This window comes from Gallinula chloropus (assembly GCF_964237585.1).
Source record: "Gallinula chloropus genome assembly, chromosome: 5".
Lineage (NCBI taxonomy): Eukaryota > Metazoa > Chordata > Aves > Gruiformes > Rallidae > Gallinula > Gallinula chloropus.
In genome coordinates, this window is record NC_140090.1 from 76,769,747 (window position 1) to 76,789,751 (window position 20,005).

The window sequence follows — 20,005 nt, forward strand, 5'->3', positions numbered from 1 at the left end:
GAAACGTTGAGTTATTTCAGGTACGGCTTTGTGTTGCCAAACTAGAATGTAGCAGCACTTAAGACTGTCACTTTTTATACTGCTTGCCTATAAACTTTTTTTCAGTGTGGGTTTGAAACAGTGCCCAAAAGCAAACAGAGAACAGGTGGGATTCTGAGGCATGAGTCTGCCCCAAGAGCTTCACTGCAAAACCCACCCAGTTTAAATTCCTTAAAAACTCCCAGCAGCACCTGAACAGCCCACACTATGATGTTAACTCTCTCTCCAGGATGCTGCACACCGCTCTGAAATTTAGGGACAAGTTTTTAGCTCGCATGCATGCTGTACCATGCTATCAGTGGCTCCCCTGAAGCTGACATCAAGATTATTTCCCCATTTCCACATCTTTTGAGCATACCAGAGCAACAGTGCTGCCAATTTACATGGCTCCTGCTTGTACCCACCCTCCAGTGTTTTCAGCATCAGGAGGATGCTTTTTCCCTTAGCGAAAATAGCTGGGCAGGAGGAGGAGGAAAAAGCCCTGCAGAACCTACATCACCGAAGCAAGGCTCGATGAGCTGTTCCCTCCTTCCCGCTCCCCCAGCTCTCTCTCAGCTCTGGAAGCTGTGTCCTTCAGCCACCACCATCAGCCCATGACTCAGCCCTTTGCTGAGCGAGCTCCACAAAGCCAAGGGAGGCATCCTGTGCTGCCTTTTCTCAGCGAGTTCTCCTGCAAATCCTCTAATTCTGACACCAGTTCTCACTGCAACCATGCGCTACCTGGTGTGAAGAACACCTGCCTATCACCCCTTAAAAAACAAACAAGCAACAAAGGCATGGGTAAAACTTCTGGGGGTGTTCTTACAGACTGGGGGACGAGGGAGGGCACGCTGCTTGCGCTATTGTCTGCTCTCAGCTACATCCTTATTTGTAATAGCGGTGCACACAATGTATTTTAACTTTATAGGTGGAGCTGTTGAACAATACGGCCATGGAAAACCAAGCTGCTGTTAAATAAACAGACGTGAACTTTTTCTTTGCCTGCTTATACAGTCTCACAGCATGGTTTATGCCATCCAGCCATCAAATGGAGTAAATACTGTTTGTATAAAAATCAGGACCACAATAGAGGACTGGGGACATTCTGAACGTGCTGTTTCAGATTGTTATGATACATGACATTATATTCCAAATTATGCTTCGATTCAAGATTCAGTCGCTGAAATGAGAGATTTATACTTCCTTAGGTTTTAAATTATTATTACTTGCCTCCATTTATTAAAATGTTAACAAAGAGCTGCTTATCTTAAGGCTCAAGGCATTTAGTTACTTAGTTACAGAGCCAAATAATTAAACAATCAGCTAATAGCTAACCCCAGCAAAGATTCTCACACAACTCTCCACAACACAAAAGCTTAAGACCACATCCAGCCACCTTCCCTTCAAAAAGCTTGAGTAAATAACTAAACAATCAGCCCAGCATGCCCAGAAGGGTCAACGGACCTGACCCGTCAAGAATTCAAGAGATTCATTGTAAAACCAAATGTCCCACAGGGAATTCCAGGCTGCCAACCACTACTGCTCCTCCTGCTTCTCCAACCTTCTCCCCATCATCGAGGAAGATCCTGTAAGACCATGCTGGATGAGCAACATGGAACGGGGATATTGGGTTGACGACAACAGCCACGTTCCCCATGACTCTGAGTCAAAACTAAGACTTCACCCTCCTTCCAAGAGGCAGCCACTGGAAGACCAGGATGCTCAGGTATCACCAGTCAGGTTTGCAATCTTCCCTCTCGGCTCCCAGGCAACAAGCTGGTGGGCTTCTCCAAGGCTCATACTAAGAATACTAGCTCTACGTTTCTTCTGATGATGGATAATAAACTCAGCCTACAGAAGAAGTGGCCACCAGTCTAAAAAACACAGAGTCATTCCCAGCCATGGTGACTACCACTCCCTAGCAAACTGAACCCACAAAGCACAGCTCCTTATACCCAAGGGGGACAAAAAACATGTTTACAATTCATCCATCTGCTTCTCCAAAGTCACTGGATTCCTGCTGGCTTATTTGTACCGCGTTCCTGCCGCGGGCTCTGTGCAGCTCTGCCTCCACCAGACATCATCGGATGGTTTCTCTGTTCCAGTAAAACACTTTCCAAATAACTACAGTTGTTTCTACAATTTTAAAACACTAAAAAATTAAATAAAATAAAAACCCTTGCCACCTAACAGCAGTCCAAAGAGTAGAAGTCATTTCCCCTCTCTCCAACGTATAAAAGATTTAATTGTTCAAATCTGACGATCTAGGCCTCACAGAAAAACCTCAAACACAAAGTGTCAAAGAGAGATCTGTGATGGTTACAAATGTAAAGACATGGCAGATTCTGAGCCTTCACTGGTTCCTTTAAAACAAGCTCCCAGGCTGCTCCATTTGAAAGCAGCAACAAAATTTTACATGTCAAACTCTCCAAAATAAATGGAGGTATTTTCTTCCCCATCACCATTTTTAACCCTGTTATCATTCTATAAGTCCCTAGTCATCTGATGGGTTGATGGGTACAAGAGCTGAAACCAGACCACAGAAAAACTTATCTGAGGAGCAGGAAGAATCCTTTTGCCCTGTTTGCAAAACGATTTAAGTGTCACCACACGGTACCTGCCTGGTAGTCTAGCAAGTGAAGAGCTTCCAGCCACGCTGACCTGCTGGAGCGTGGTCCTCCAGCATCCTGTCAACTCCTATTGACTGCTACATTTACTAAGACCATAAAAAAAGAAGTGAATCCCCTCCAATTGAAATACTTGCCAATGTCATCATGGGTAAGGGAAAATATTACAGTGCGCTAACTTGTTTTCCTAAGCTTTGAAGACTTAGAAAAATAAATAATTCTAATGAGCAGCAAAGAGTCTCACCACCTAGAGGACCCCTTGGCCAAGAAGAAAAGCTCTGCCTATGCACCTAAAAGTTATGCTCACACAATTCCATCAGTGTGCTCTGCTCCACCTGCTTGGGCAGATGGCCAACCAAGGAACTTCAACTCCTTCAAGGAACTATCCCCCAAGCAGCATCTAGCCCTGAAGCCCTTGTGTCCACAGCCAGTGCACCCAGAACAAGAGACCAGTGAGGGCAAACCTCATGAGGTCTCCTGCTGTGCTGGCATGCTGGCTGACACAGGGTGAGGTGCGTGAAACTATTTCAGCATGGCTTTGATGGCTACAAAGCAGCAGGATTGAGGTGTCTCACCCCATGGTTAAGAGGGAGAAGACTCCTCAAGAAGAAAAATTGTACTTGTCCAGGCTTCGTGCAGAGATTAAAAATTCCTACCGCTTGCAACCTGCTTGCTGCTACCTGTCTTCATAGTTGCAAATGTTGAGTGGTTGTGCAGCCATAACTCAACGATGCATCAAAAATGCCAAGTATCACATGCTCATGGGCTTGGCTGTGTGCTTTCTGCTTTTGGAAGCCAAGCCAGGGAAGACTCAGAGCACGCCAAGTTCAAAGTAAACAGTGGAGAGACCAGCGAGGCCACCTCCTGCTGCTGGGAACTGCCCCGCGTTTCTTCCTGTTTGTCCCCATTCCTCACAATCTGATCCTTACTGGACGAAGGCTTCTTTAGAGGACAATCACTGTAGGATTATATCTCCAGATAGGGGACAGAGCAAGGAACAGCAAGGCATCAGTATGTCTTCTACACAAAGACTTGGCAACCAGGGAAGGAGAAAACATTCCCAACCTCAAGCAGCCACACCAAAACCCCCTGAAATTATTGTGCTGCCTTTTGTAATTTCATCAGTACAATGAGACATGGGCCATCTTCAGGATTGGAACCTTCGGATCCAGGCACCAAATCCTGACCGTTCCTGCCCAAGCCATAAGCTCCACGTGCTGCATGAAACAACAGTCTCTGTGCTAAGCGTACCAGGGAGCACAGTATAACCCTAGCACACATGTAATGCAATCTCAAAAATAATTAACTACTCTTCAAACTCATTACTGAAGAGTCTTCTCATGTAATCTATTATACAACACAGAGGGGAATTATATCACCTTTTGCCAGAACCTCAAATGAAAAGCTGAAAAAAAAAATTACCTCTCTCTAAAAAGCAGAATCCAAGACTGGGATCATTTTCGCATTGTTTCTACTTGCAGCAACAGCAGAACATCAAATCTTCCTGACTATTCTGCATACAAGCAAGCGGCAGAGCAATTTAACCAGCTCCCTTTGTCCAACTTAGCATGAAATTCTGCTTGGAAAAGGCTCCGTAAGATATACAGCCTTGGGAAAAGTTAGGAGTATATTTACTCACAAAGGGTTTTTCTCGGGTTTAATATTTTCTTGCATCTATTCCAATCTGTAGCTTTTTGCAGGTTCTTTGTTTGCATTGCAAGAGCAATATAACAGAACACAGCACAAATCCAAACACAAACACACAAGAATTTTCTTCCAGGTTTGCCGAAGGCCATGCTGGGGACTGGTACCAGTCAACAAGCAGAAGAGATAAATTACAACCGTGAGGCTAAAAATTGCACAATTCCATGTTCGAGTGTTAGTTCTGGACGTGGAGAGCAACTATTCAGATACCCTGGGTGCAAGTCAGCGGTTGTTTCTTTTGTACACGGTCCCATTTTTACTTGACTATACAAATCCTCTTCATTTTAGCAGCTCGTCTGGAAGTCTCATCTTGCCTGCTCCCCTGAAATTCATCTTCCCCCACTTCCTACAGCAGGACTTGGGAAAAAAAAAAAAGAAGTCACTGGAAACACCATGCCCAAAAGATGCCCCCAGCACTTTTGAGAAGTCCCATCCACAACGCATACAAACCACACTGTATCCTCCAAATACTTCAGAGCTTCAAGTCAGAGCAGGCTCCCTTTAACCCAGAGCAACGTTGAGTCAAAACACATCAGAGCTTAATTTTATTCCAGCACCACACAAAGAAGACATCAGTGGTACCCCAGAGACAAGGAAGACACAGCAGAACAAGCCCAGGAGTTAAAACCTAGGCTGGCTATCTGAGCTTCCAGGTGGCCCACAACCATTTCCATGGCAGGGGTTATTTTTAACTCACAGGCACCTCCACATCACGTCACTCCTTACTGTGTAGCAGTGGTGGCTCCTGGGCACTTCGCCACACTAATGGAAGATGGTTCGGATGCTTCTGAATTGTTAGGAGAAGGGCTATTACTGAGTGGTGGTGGCTGCAGATTTATTGCAGAGCCTCCCCGCTCACCCTGCGGGGCTGAAATACCTGCGCTGCTGCCCTGGTGAGTAAACAACATGGGGTAAATCTGGGTACTTCAACTCTGAAATATCTGAACAGGATTATTTTTCGTGATTAAACTATGTTTAATAGAGCCAGGCTTGAGAACTGCTCAAAATTTAACCCGGGGTTTTAAAATGATTTTTAAGAGCTGTGGGGTGGCATTCGGGATTATAAATCACTTGACTTTCCTTGAAACAAATTAAACATTGCGACACGGAGACACTGAGCAGGGCACTTGGCAGACCTGCGCAGCGAGTCCCAAGGAGGCACGCTCTCCCTCCTGCCCAGCCACCAGCCCTGCCTGGGGCTCACCTGTATGGACCCCTACACACCACTCTAAAGGGAGTGTACCTTGAGCTTTACATCATCATAGAATCATAGAATGGCATGGATTGGAAGGGACCCCAAGAATTATAGAGTTCCAACCCCCCTGCCACAGGCAGGGCCACCAAACTCCAGGCCTGGAGCTAACAAGGTTGCCCAGCGTGGCCTTGAACACCTCCAGGGATGGGGCATCCACCACCTCTCTGGGCAGCCCATTCCAGCACCTCACCACTCTCTCTGTAAATATCTTCCCCCTAGTATCTCATCTAAACCTTCCCTCCTTTAGCTTCAATCCATTCCCCCTTGTCCTGCCATTATCTACCCTTTTAACAAGCTGATTTCCCTCCTGTTTCTCTGCTCCCTTCAGGGACTGGCAGGCTGCAATGAGGTCCCCCCACAGCCTTTTCTTCTCCAGGCTGAACAAGCCCAGCTCCCTCAACCTCTCTTTTTAGGGGAGGTTTTCAATGCCACAGCAGTTTATTACGTTTGAAAACCTGAAGTCATAGCCCGGCACACTGATCAAGATCTGACCGACCCAAGCACAACGTAGCCTCCTGCAGACTGGTCCCGGTCAGCACAGACTGCCTGGGTATGCCCAGCCACAACAACCAATGCCAAACCCCTCTCAGAAACAGCCACCAGCCCCCCCAGGAGAAAGCTTGTGAGGCAATAACTACACGTCACAAAGCTTTTGGAATAGAAACCTATGAAAAGCTAGGAGAAAAGAAAAAAATAAAATAGGATGCAGCCAAATCATGATCTTTTCCCCAACCAGCTTCTCATCCTCCCTTTTTCCCCTTCCAGTCCCTCAGCATGCTGCACTTCCCAGTAAACCCCCACAAATGCAAGCCCTTCCCTTGGCAGGAGGAAATAATCCCCTCCTCTCAGCCCCTCTCACAGCTCTGCTACCCCACGGTGCCCCAACACATGGGTTAGTGTCCCAAACTGATGAGCCGGTTCTTTTGCGGGGGAGGAAGAGCAATAATTACACACAACTTGCAACGGCATGTGAGGAGGGGAGTGAAAGTAGGTCAGATCTCAACTCCTCAGCTTTGCTGAGGTTCACCAAATGCTTTCACTTACAGTGATTTTAATACAATTAAAATAATAATAGCATGGCAAGTGAAGGAAGCCGCGTGGTAGAATTCAGCTAGCACTTGGATCTGCCTTTCTGTCCCTCTCATCAATACAGGCAGCGTCATTTGTGTGGTGACAAGCAGCAAAATGATCTGAACCAGCAGGAAGAGAAGTCCAGGAGACACCTCTCAAGTGTCAAGGTGCTGACTACTCTGATGCTCAGGAGTAGGTCTGGGAAAACCCTACCCTTAGATAAAGAAAAAGGGTGGTCCTCTGGTTCGTTTTTCCATTTAAATAAAAAATTAATTAAGAGATGGAAAAGGATAACCTGGAGATGTATGTAATTGCTATATGAATTATAAGCCGGTTTTAAAAGCTTAAAAAAAAAATCCATGTAATATTTCCCTCTCTTACAGGCTTATTTTGCAAGTGTCCTCCTTGAGAGGTGCAGTCCCCAAGCAGTAAATGCCAGCGAGGTTTTGCTGACGCTCCTCACTCCCACTGAAACCCAAAGGGCCAAACTTCCAGAACAGCTGGGCACTCCCAGCACACGTTTCGTAATTATAACAGGAGCTGCTGGCTGCCACTCGCCTGAAAAATCTGGTCTTTATTTAAGATTTCCCTGTATTCAGAGTTGCTCCAACTTCTCTTTTCGATCAGTTCAAGAGCCAGGTTATTCCCCAGAACTATGAGACGGCGTCTCTGAGCTGGGGGCGTGCTCTGCCACATCCAAGAGGCAAACAGCACAGGCGTACGGCGCGATGTGCTGAACCGAAGCTGAAATTCAGACTGCTGTTGCAATCAGTTCCCAAACTGCTGTAAGGATAACTTAACCCTGGCAGGCTCTGCATCAGATCAAGTGTCGTCCAGTTTCCCCACAGGCACCACAAAGTCAAATCTGAGCGCCCCGACCCACGCTGCAGAAGATGCTCCCAGCTGCAATGGAGGAAGCACAGCGTGTCCTGCCTGCGACTGGGGTACCAAACCCTCGCTCACACTGATGCAAGACTCCAGAGTCTTCATCATTTTGGACACATTTTGGGTTCCTGCTGTCTTTTCAGCATGAGTTTCACACTTGTTTAACTACACTGAAATAAATCTCCTCTTCTGGTTGAACCAGGTGCACTGTTGCACACAAACAAGACAGCACTTGCCCGAGAGGGCGATGGCTCTTTCAAAACCAGGGAGCTAAGGAACACTGCTTCGAAGAAAGGCTCCACTTTCACTCTAAAGCTTCAACCTCGAGGACCCACAAACATTTAACACTTAAAAATCCCACCCTTCCAGTAAGGAATTTTTCTCTCTTAACAATAGAAAAGAAAGAAAAAAAGCAATTAAGAACTTTCCTCACACACCCATCTGCTCCCCAAACTAAATATTCATTCTAAGGAAATATTAATCTTTGACTGTATTTGTATAAAGGCAAGTGATCATTTCTACTGGAGCTGGACGTAGAAATAAGCTCATTAAGAGCTGTGCTATGGTTATTATTAAAACATCACAATAGTCCGTCCTTTCATGCGCACACAGCCTTGCGTAACTGGAGCTGTCAGCATTTTCATTTTAAGTTCTGGCTTTCAAGGCTTTGCTACTCGCCTGTATAAAAAGTTACCACAGCCTGAAGCTTGTTGCAAGTTCTTTGCCAAGGAAGAACTATTTCAAGATTAGAAAACTATGCATCCACTGGAGACGGTGGCTTGTTTAGGGTCTTATCTATACAAATGTGTTTTTTTAAATAAAAAAAAAAACCCAAAACCAACCCCAACCAAAACATAACTCAGCATCTTTGAGAACATTCTGGCTCCAAACTAACCCACTCAAGGAACCAAGTTCTTTAAAGTTAACTTCTTTTTTTTTTTTATTTCAAAAAGCTGCAATGGTAAAACACAGCAGATAAGCCCAGAGCGTGCAATTACTCCTGTTACTCTGCAAAAGGGTTGTCACACCAACACGCTGCCAACTCCCAGTGTCTCATCCACCTCGACTGTAAATAACAACCCTACCCATGCCCAATTAGTCCGCAGCTCAAGACCATGCCTCTGTTTAAGGACTGCGGATTTTAAAGGCAGAATGGACACATTAAAACTGATTTAATCTGGCTGCTTGTACAATTCCCCAGAATCTCAGCTAGCAATTCCTGTACCGGGCCAAGTAACTTACTGAACCGGATCTCTGAAAGGGCATCCAGCCCTCACCCGGAGCTGTGGGGATGTCACATTCCTCCATAATGGGCTGGAATAATTGCCCTCCCTTAATATATTAAAAAAAAAAACAAACCTCTGATTTAACGAAGTTTGATTTGCTATTTTAATTTGCAGATATCAAAGCCATGGCTCTTAAAAAAAAAAAAAGGTAACATGGGAACCCTGGGTGAACTCTTTGTTTTATTTTTCCTAGCAAAGCAGAAGCAGCATCACGATGTTTCTCTACCACCTCTGCCCAGGGAAGATGACCAATGCGTGGGGTCCTTCCAGTCCTGCAACCTCGCAGGAGGATGGCACCCACAAAGATAGGACCCATGGTTGAGGAGCATGTTGCTCCCCATGGGACAGGGGACATCCCACCACCATGTGCTGCAGCTCCCTGGGAGACTGGAAGCACCTCACAAGACCCCATGTCCTGACCCAAGCAGGTCACAGCAGCTAACGAAGGAGCTAACGAAGGATGTCCAAGACTGTGCTAACCACAGGTGACATTAACCTCAAGCCCCCCTCTGCCACTGCTGCTCCTAGGAACCTCCCAAACACACATTTCAGGCTGTTTCGAACTACTGTTTTACACAGGACGCAGAATTAGGCTGTCCCTTGTGGAAAGCTTAAATTAGTCCTTTGAAATTTGACCTAAATTAAAAGAACTGAGACGCATTTACTACACTAGGCGAGGGCTCTGAGTGGGCGCTCCAAGGACAACGTCGAGGCATTGCATGTGGGGAAGAGACTAAATTAGCTCCCCAGCAGAACGATAACACACAGCTTGGGCAAGGGAAGGTCAAGGGAGAGCTTGCTATTTATCAAATATATGTCTAAACTAATTATTCAGTTCACAAAGTAACCCTTCAACCTATGTGTGCGGTCAGAGCCCTTTTGAAACGTTGGCTATCATCAAAGGCCGTCACAGCCTCGGTTACGCAGAAGGAGAATGGCTCCTTTGTACACACCACATAGACTTATTTCTAAATATTTAAGAGCAAAAAGTCTTTATACTCTCTAGGATAAAAAAACATGCATGTAAACACCCGATACAAGACATAATTCAACAGCTGACAGTCCCCAAGCTAACTCTACAGGCCCTGTTTCTGGCTCCCATGGCTTAACAGCCTCAGATTTTACCATCACTGTGTGAGGAAGAAAGCACCACAACCAACAGCATCACCCCTCAGGATCCAGCCCTGAGCGAGCAATACCAATGGTATAACTCACAGCAGCTCAAGACACCACCTTCAGTGTAAACGCTTTCGTATGTACCAGCCAAACATACATCTAATGGCCACAGATGAGATACAGCACCCAACGAAGCCAGCGGCTCGTATCGGCACCCAAGAGAAACGTGCTACCATCAAGATCAACGTGACCACTGATAACCAAGAGTACCTTGATGCATGACGTCTTGCACGTATCCTGCACATAACCAGGCAGCCAATTACCCTGCTAGCTAATTACTACTTGTACTAAAGTAGCATCACCAGACAGTCTGAAGAAAACAGTTGCAAATGTCCGTAATCCAAGGAATGAAAAGCCACAGCACACCAACTCCTGTTAATGTTGCATACAGCTTCTTGAATATTCTGAGTCACTAAGGCAATCAAAAATAACAATAAGAGCACCTAACATTAAAAAAAAAAAAAAAAGCACAATTTAGGGCATGTCAATGAAGGAAGACTAAAGAACAGATCAACACATGTCACCGAAGGTCATGGCCCCATCGACCTCCTCAGCTGGTATGAAATGCCATAGCTCTAATGACTGCACCATCAGCGGCCCCACTCAAAATTTACATTAATAGACCACCTGACCCCCCAAATTAGCTGTGGCCAAAACATTTGCCATTTACTAAATTAAAAAAGAAGCCTGCTTTGCCTTTGAAGGGATTATTTTTGAAGGGTTTTTTTTGGTTTTGTTTTCAGCTTGGAGAGGTTTGTGGGTGGCAGCGATGGAACCCAAAGAAGGTGACTGTAATATCTGTTTTGTTGTTGGTTGGTTTGGGATTTTTTTTTTTTAAAAGGGGTTTAACAAAGTACATAAAGGAGGTTTTATTTCCCAAATCTCAGATATAAATCCCACACAATCCCCTGTATTCTACAGCATAAAAGCTCTTATTATATCATTAAGTTAGAAGTGGCTTTGGATTGTTGGTTACTTGCTGGGTTTTTTTCCCCTTTTAATTTCTGGTAATGATTCGGGTTCTCACGTCTAAAATTGTTTCATGTCAGTAACATTCCTGCCTGGGGAAGAAGTTTTAAATCCTTTCTAACAATTTACTCTTTGATAAAACTTGGAACCCCTGGATGTTCACTGTGGAAGAAACATATTTTTAAACAGTGCTTTTTAAAATAATAAAAGCCAGTTATTGCCCTGAAAAGCTGAGAAGTCACCAGGCAGCGTTCAAAACACATTACTCTTCTCCCTGTAAAACACTCCAACCAATCATGCAATCATACTCTCTCTGGTTTAACCCTAAAACTACAGGACCTTATTGCAAACAGCTAATCAGAAGTCACAATTATTCACGATTCTACTCCTTTGAAAAGCCAAAAAGGCAGCAGATGTACAACTAACAAACCATACAGTCGGTGGCAATGAGAGCTGGGCTTTCCTTCTTTGAGTTACCTTCAAAAGAAGAAGGGGGGAAAAAAAAAAAAAACCTCTTTGCTATCAGCAATCTCTATGGCTGACATGACAATATAGCTCTACTTTGTTAACTTTTTTCCAAGACTGCTTGCTAGGGAGGAGGGCTCATCATCTCTAAATAGTTCATCCCCTGCCATCAATAAAAATGTACTTGGATCGGATTCTAAAAATGTGTTAGCTGGTGACGTCTATTTTTAGAGGCAGTGGATAGAAACAAATAAGTTTTGCAAGAAAATAGATTAAATAAAAACAAAGCTGTATCCGTGGACATGAGTCGTACGACGTGTAAAGGCCAAATCCTCCCCAGCAAGCTCGCTGGGTCAGAAACGCTCTATGGACTGTTGGATTGGTTTGACATTCGCTCCCCCAAAAGACAGATAAAACCTTAGGAGAGGAAAGCTTCTCTTTCTCCCTGAGGTGCTCAGAGAGCAAGGAAGATCCTACACAACCCAGTAAAATCATTCTTAAATGCCACCAGCTCGCGACAGTAAGAACACAGTCCCTCCTCAGCTCTTTAGAGAAGAAAACCACTCTGCAAAGCTTGAGGAATGGATATACCTAGAACATATCGACAGGTGCAGGCTCCAAATGGGTGATTTTATCAAAACACCTCTCAAGGTCTCAACGAGCCTTCGCTTTCACAGCCACCATCTGCCGTCCTTGCTTCCAGACCTCAACACCCATACTTCCAGAACTCGCACTCCAGACCCCGTACCGACTGCTCTTGGATATTAACAGCCATAGGGAAATTTATCCCAAGTCCAAACACCAATAAAGCCCCAACACCGTTTCTGCAAAGCGCCTGTCAAAACTAAACACCGAGGCCACATGACTGACAACTAGTGGGATTTGTTTTTCCCTGAACTTCTGGGGCTAAGGCAGCCACCAGAGACAGGCAGCCCTACAGCCACTTCGTTCCTTGAGACAGCGACATGGAATACATACGAGACTGGTTTCCTTCAAGACCCATTCCTGAACACTTTCAGCCGTACCCTTTGATTATACAACGCGATGACAGTCCCAAGTGAAATCACTGACATTGCTTGCTTGCATAAGATTAAACACACACTTGCATGAACACAGCCCATGTGTGAGCCGGAAAAGCCAAGAAACATAACTCTTCAGGGCTAATTTCTTACTTGCCTTAGATCTACCAAAGCACATACGGATGCTGAGTTCTATTTTCAGACATTCAGGCATTTAACATTAACTTATTTTGCAACGTTAAGGATTCTAGAGTGATTTACCTTCAGGTTCCAGCGTGGTGTCTTCAACAACTAAATTAAACGAAGGTCGCGCCAGGGAAAGTCCGGCCATGGTGACCACCACCAGGCAGATAAGGCAACCCAAATCCCAGCTGACCATCTTTTTAGAGTAAATTCCTGGTCCATTTCCATATCTCCATGTGGACTTTAATCCCATCTGAACGCCTCTAGAGAAGCATGGAGAGAAAGCAGTGCCTTCGGCCAGGGTAATACCTCCCGCCTTGGAACGACGGCCGCTGCTGTGGGGAGGAGAGAGATTTAACACTGTCAGCAAAACCATCTTAAAACAGCAAGCTGAAAAAAAAAACCCCCACCTCAGAAAGCCCCGAAAAGTGCTGGGTGGGAGGGGGAGGATGGGGAAAAATAGTTTTCCAGCTTCAAGAATATGTGAAAAGTGAGTGACTTTTCATTTTCTGTTAGCAGTTTCCATCATCACCTGAGGCGTAACCAAGTCCACCTTGTTTTTGCAAAATCACTTCTCAGCACATATTTAGAGAGCTGTTTTACTGACAGAAAAATATACAGGTTTTAAAAAAAAAATATGAGGAACACACATGTGCAGGCACATAACCTGTAATGCTACAAAATTACCACAATTATACAAATTATATTCTTGTTATTGTTTGAAGGTTTATGTAAGTTCCCCTTGTTTTTCATTCCTTCACCTAGGCAGTTCTGCAGCCAGCTGAATTTGCAAGAATTCAGTAATTTTCCACAAGAAAAGAGAAGGAAGAAAAGAAAAAAACAACACAACACCACACTTGAAAAATACTCTTTAGGCTTGAATAATCCATAAAACCTTGTTTCGTTTAAGAATTCCAATTTCCCTATGGAAGTACCTTCTACTGACTCAGTTCAGTGACTTTTTTTAAAGCCTGAGAGTCCCGTACAGGTGAAAGGCTCCAGTCTTTGCTGGGATACTGGTTAGCTACATCGTGTTACAGTCAATTAAAAGCATTATAAAGCATGGGACAGGCTGCAATTCCACAGACCACTATCCTTTTCCATGGTAAGCCATGTGCACACACGTTTCTCTTCTCTCTCTAAATGATGCTTACCGATAGATATTTTTTGGATGGGGAAAAAAAATCCCAACATCTCTTTTGTTTACAGTAAAATTAATTTAAATGGAGTTAACTGGTAATCCAGGCATGGGCTGATGGAAGAAAGAAGCGATCCCAAAGTAACTGACACTCCCTTCAGGGGACCCTGTTGCCACCACACTAAGATGCCAGGTGAGGATCAGAACATCCTCACAGAGGTGGTTTAACAATTCAACCAGAAAACTAGACCTGATTTCCCGCTTCAGGAATAAAAGATGATAAACCTCAGTAAGTGGGTAAAACAAGTAAGTGCAAGAATTGTTCCAATCCAGCCAATGATTCATCTTAGATGTGATGAAACCCAACTGAAGCTTAGAGAGGACTAATAAAAGGAAAAAACCAACATAAACACTTCTTCCCTCCTGCCCTCACTCTTTAAAAGCAACCCAACAAAAAGACAAACCAAAACAAAACCCAAAAAAGGGGGAGATTGTAGCCATAGAGGCAAACTTCCCAAAGCTCCCTGTCATTTGGATGTGGTACCTCAGCATGCAGTACACGGAAACACAGACACTCTCACTTTCTAAAGCCAGCCATTAAAGAGTTTACTAACATTTTGCTATCTGCACATACAAACTGAGTTCACAGTGCTAAGGAGAGGAATACTGCCGAGGGAGGCATCCTTTATCTTTAGTACTATACAGAATAACTTTGAGTCAGTAGAAACAGATTTGAGATGACGTCAAGGCGGCAGTTGGGAAAATAATTAATAGACTGTATTTCAGGCAAATCTGCTACTTCAGGGCAAGCTTTTTTCACCTCAACTGATAGCAGCTCAAACCTCTGTCCCTCCTTTAGAGGTTTAAGGATAGAGTGAGCATCCCAAACCACAGGCTAGGAACTACTATTAAACCTCCAGTGAAAACGCAGGGTAAAGCTTGCCGAGCTCTACCTAAGTGCAGAGCAGGTGCAGAGCTGAAGGGAGCACCGTGTCCGGGACCAGTTTGCATCTGGTGAAGGACTGGAGCAAGTCGTCCCGGACTCTACCTACCACCCAGGTCAACTACCCGACTCTCTGTCTGGCAGCCACAGCTCTGCAGCTCAGTTTACCCAGCTGTAAAGCCGGTAGAAACGCTAATTGACAGACTGGATGTAAAGCTAATTTAATTTCCATAAGTCATCTCGTAGAGCCCAATTAAAGGCTACGTATAAAAATGCAATATTTAATCATAACTTTGCAAAAGGAAAACATACCAGCATGCTTGCATCTAACCCAGACTCTTAACAGCATTAAATCCACTGAGATTCCAGCCCCTGAAGATCTTTACGCTCCGTCTGAAGGCGCGTTTGGGGTTCCCACCCTCACCATAAGCCCTGAGGTGCAGCACAAGGCCACCTGACCACACATCTTCTCACCTGGAGACTTCTGCCAGCATCTACACCTGAGCAGCAGAGAGAAGGGGCTCCAGATCCACGGGGCTGCGCAAAAGTCAAACCCGTGGCTCCCGAAGATGCAGCTAAACAAAAATCAGAGCTCTGGAGCCATCCATGCAGCCAAACCACTTTTTACCACCGCGACGGCAACCGAGGTTCCAGGAGTGCCCTTTCCTTCCTCCTCCCCAAAAAAAAGCGGAGTCCAAACGAAGATGAAACGAAACCAAATTCTTTTCATAGTTCAATCGCCACAGTTGCTGGGGGACGAGCCTCTGGAAAGACCTCCTGCGCCGGATAATTATGTACCTCTATCTCAATGTTTGGAACACAGCCCCAGCATGCTTTTTGGCCTCCACAATCCTGGCTTCCTGACTACAATACCATAATCCCTCCTGGAGTCTCAGCCCCAGTGAAAGCCACACGTAGTGTTTATTTTGACCCTTGAAAGGGAACTCTGTCTCTCTTCTCAGCCTACACTTCGGGGAGGAGTTGTCAGCCCCCAGTGATTGATGGCTCTCCTTGCCACTCGCTCATCAAGTCAATTTTCACCTCGTCACATACCTGCCCAAATTTCTTTGCCAAACTGACAAGCATGGGAAAGCAGACTGGTTTGGGAGCCCAACCAAATTCCTCCAAGCCGTACTTGAGTTTAAAACACAATCACACACACAAACAAGTAGTACTTGTTCAGCAGTGGCATTAATTAAATTCAATGCTCGGTGTTCTTTTTAATCTACTCCCATTGTTGTTTATAAGATGTTTATCACTCCCCAGGGAGAGAACAATCCGTAGAGTCTGTTAACCAAATCAATACATCGCCCATTGTACAACTCTTCAGCATCTCTCCTCACCGAGCGGGGAATAGCAAAATCTGAGTAAAATACGGATCTTTCCCCCACAAAGAAATCTCAAGCGCCCTGAAAGCTCCAGTAGCTGCATCAGAAAAAAAAGCTTTAAAGCTTCATTTACCTGGATAACAGCTTTCCATACACATACACACACACCCCCCTACACATGCGCCTATACATATACCCACGCACAAAGATCTTAACAAGACTCTTCATCACAGTTCAATCTCCAAGCAAATCCGAGCATCACAGCTATTAAACATTAATTCTAGAAGACTAATGGGAACCGGCTGGCAGCTTTGGTACTTTTTTTTTTTTCTTTCATTGTTTGAACTTCTTTCATTTGCTTTTTTCCAGGACTATCCTGTTTTTCTCAAGTCTTTTGCCACTAAGGGTTGGGGGGGGGGGGGGGGGGGAAGAAGAAAAAAATCTGCATTTTAATTGACATTCCAGAAAGAGAGAGAAGTCCAGAGGCTGCTGATTGCTGTCTATTCAGCCCAAACAGGCTTTTCAGATGAAAATGAGTAAAGGCTAGTGGAAGATTTACAGGGATTTGGTACAAAGGAGACAATGAAGTTTTAAATGTTGATAGCGTTTCACACCAAACGCATAATGGGTCCCTGTTTGAACGGGCCGTTTTGCATTTAAATATATATTTCATTGAGGATTTCTTGTTCCCCTCACCTCAGACGGGGGCGGGTACGAGCCGCCGGCCCCTCGCCCCCGAGCGCCGCGGCGGGGAAGGACCTCCCGCTTCTCGGCTGCGCCGGGCGGCCCGTCGAGGCAGTGCCGGTCCCCGAAGAGGGGGGCTGCTTCCCCCGAGGCTGAGCCTCCCTTTCTCATCCCCTGCTGTCACCGCTGGAAATCATCCCCAAAGATACCCGTGCATCCAACGGCCGGGAGGGAAGAGGCGGGGGGAGAACCGGCACGGACCCCGCGGGCAGCCGTGTTGCTCGGGCGGGCTTCCCCACACACACACACACACCGCTGAAACCAGCAAGTGACAGACAGACCGACCCGCAGCCCCGCCGGGAAGGGAGCCCCGCGCTGCCGCATCCCGCCCCGGGGCTGCCCGAGCCCCGCACCGGCACAGCCCGCCCCGGTGCCGGCACGCACCAGGTGCGAGGCCCCGCGCCGGGAGCCCGAGCGCCGCAGCGGGCTGACGGCGCCGAGGAAGCGCCGTGACTCCCAGCTCTCCTCCACCTTGCAACCGCCTCGGTTTTCAGGGGCTGCACCGTCTCTCCGCCCCGCTTCCCCCCACCACCACCACGGCCGGCCCAGCCCGGTGCCGTTACCTGCAGCGAGAAAGCTCCACGGGAAGGGTCCGCTCCCCCGCAACAGGCGGGCTGAGGCGCGGTGCCGAGCAGCGGCTCCTCGGGACGGGGGAGAAACTCCTCCGCGGCCGCGGTCACTCCGCAGGCAGCCCCGGCGGGGCCGGCTGGCAAGCCCGCAGCGGCGCAGCGGAGCGCATCCCCCGCGGGACGCGACTGGCGGAGGCAGGAGGGAGGCGAGGCAGGAGCCGGCCCGGCGTCCCGTCCCGTCCCCTCGCTCGGCTGCGGCGCTACCGCCTCAGAGGGGCGAGCCCGCCGTGCCCGGCGCCAGCAGCCTCCTCCCCCGCGCGGGCATCGCCGAGCAGAGCGCCGCGGGTCCCGCTCCGCTCCATCCAGCCGCCCTCCCCGAGCCGCCGCAGCTTTGTCAAGCCGACAACCCCCCTCGGGTGGGTGGTGGTTCTTTTTTTTTCCTCCTCTCTCCCCCCCCCTCCCCCCGCCCGCCCTGCTCTGCCCCCCTCTCTCTCCCTCTCCCGGCGCACTCCTCCGACTCCCTTCCTCCCTCCCCTGGTCACTCCCCCCGCTGCAACCCGAGCCGTTTCCTGGACGGCGCTGCTCGGCTCTGCCAATCGTGGCGGCCGCGGCGCGGAGCCCCTTCCCCCGCCGCTCTGCTCTGCTCTGCCCGGCGCCGTGCGTCCCGAGCCCGGCTCCCGCGGAACGGCTGCGCTCGGCCGCCACCCCAGCCAAGGGACGGGGCTGAATCCCCGCCGGGGACGCAGAACCGAAGCGGGGAGATGGTCGCTCGGAAGCAGCGTCCCCAGGGACGCCCCCGCTCCGGCCGCTGCGTCCCCAGGGGAGCGGAGAAGCGCATCCCGCGGCGGGCACAGGGCCGGCGGGGGGAGGAATCCTGCTCGGCCCCGCTTGGGCTGCTCCGCTAAAAGTTTTCCAGGAACGGCAGAAGCGGGGAGCAGGGATGTCCCACCGGGACAGCGGGTTCGGATGTGGCCTGTTGGCATCACCCACCCGGCTCGGTGCCTCCGGGGCCCATCACTCGGCGAGGTGATGGAGGGCAGCATCGGAATCCTCGCACAAAATAGGTACCAGCACAAGAGCTTTCCCTGAAAAACCTCTCCAGAAGGTTTTTTTTTTGGCTCGGAGGCCGTGACTGGCGTGTGGCCTGTCCCAGTTAGGGAGGATGACTGGAAAACACCCACTCAAAAAAAAAAAACCAACCCAAACCACCTTCCCAATGGGAAGCCCGGTTCCAACAGCCTTGTGAGCTCGTCTGACAGCCTGCCCTCAGTAATCCTGTGCGGTGCCCAAACAGGGAAAGTTGTCAAACAGTTACACAGACATCATTTTCCTGGACACAGGGATTGAAAGCTGCGTAACAGCGGTATTCGAAATTCCGTATAACTTAACCTGCTCCTTGCTTAATAAAAGCGGTTGCCTTACAATCCCATTAACTCGCAGGTTGCTAATGCAGAGCCCGTGTAACGCTTGCTTTGTAGAATCGGCTCGACAGCAAAATCAATAAGCGGTGGTTGCCTCAAATTAAATCAGCGTTGATCAATTTAATGTTACTTTATTTAAGCAGAGCCCTGCTGTACATTTTATGTGTTGTGGGCAATGTCGATCAAGGGGAGTTTCAAGGACTGCGGCCGCACAGCACAGTGTAACTATTTACATACTTCCAGGCACTGAAACTCCAAAACAAGGAGGGTTTTTTTTCTGTAGAATATGTATTTACCTCCCAGAAAGTACTTTCCCACCATCACCAGCGGGAACGAGAGCTTTTCCAAGGGCAGCAGGCGAATTTGTAATTGATTAGAAACACAGGTTTTAATTTTTGTTGTTCCTAAAGCAACAGACAGCTGAATGTTCTAATTGAGAAGCTGAGATGTCACAGTCAAGATCCAATTTTCCCAGCTCCGGGCATGTCCATCGCCCATTGAAAACATTGTTAACGCATTCTCACATAAATTATTGTCCAGGCACAGGAAGCTGCAATACCTTTCCCCATTCATCGATATCTTTCCGTACTCTGAAAGAAAAGGAAGCATTCCACTAAAAATGACAAATCAGAAGCCCTGTTTCCAATGTCTGGAAGCACTTGTCAGAATTTATTCTTTTTCGGGATGAAAAGATAGCAGTCTATCAATAGCAGCCTTTTCTCTTAAATGAGCCACATTCTCCTAAAGTGGCCCACAACAGCCCAGCTCCTCAATCTGAGAAAAGCAGAAGCATGTTTGGAATTAAAAGGGGGGGGGGGGGGGGGGGGGGATCAATTCTGTCATCATATTTAGGCTTCAAGAGATCTCAGTGGGCCCAGGGAGCCTTTCATAGCAGTTAGGCTGCTGAATGAGAGCATAATCTCTTTACAGTTTTTTCCTCCTCCTCTCAAAGTGGCTGGGATCTTTTCTGTGAGCCCTCCTGCACGTGAATGGTGTGGCTAATAAGCCTATTAATGAGGTTCCACAGCGGAGTGTGAATAGGTAAATAAGCCCCAATCTGTTGAGGTTCAGGAGCAAGGGCAGTAAAGCCATCATGAACTAAAGGTGACAGTTTGAACTGAAATAGGAACAACAGCTCCAGGTTTCAAGCGAAAGAAAAGACAGACAAGGCGCACATTCAGGCTCCTTCTACCCCCTACCGAGT

At 47.3% G+C, this 20,005-nt stretch overlaps 1 protein-coding gene across 5 annotated transcripts in view; it reads right to left on the bottom strand.

Annotated features, from left to right (window-relative positions):
* Nucleotides 1–16,282, bottom strand: part of FGFR2 (fibroblast growth factor receptor 2) — a gene marked incomplete at its 5' end in the record, with an annotated part of 83,296 nt that extends 67,014 nt beyond the window's left edge. For 4 of the 5 annotated variants that reach the window (XM_084265319.1, XM_084265316.1, XM_084265317.1 and 1 more), the window contains one exon: nt 12,737–12,854. In XM_084265319.1, coding sequence (XP_084121445.1) covers nt 12,737–12,854 — 118 coding nt within the window. Of the gene's footprint in view, nt 1–12,736; nt 12,994–16,271 lie in introns of those variants that run through there. The other variant, XM_084265315.1, reaches the window with a different exon arrangement.
* Nucleotides 16,283–20,005: the final 3,723 nt, after the last annotated feature.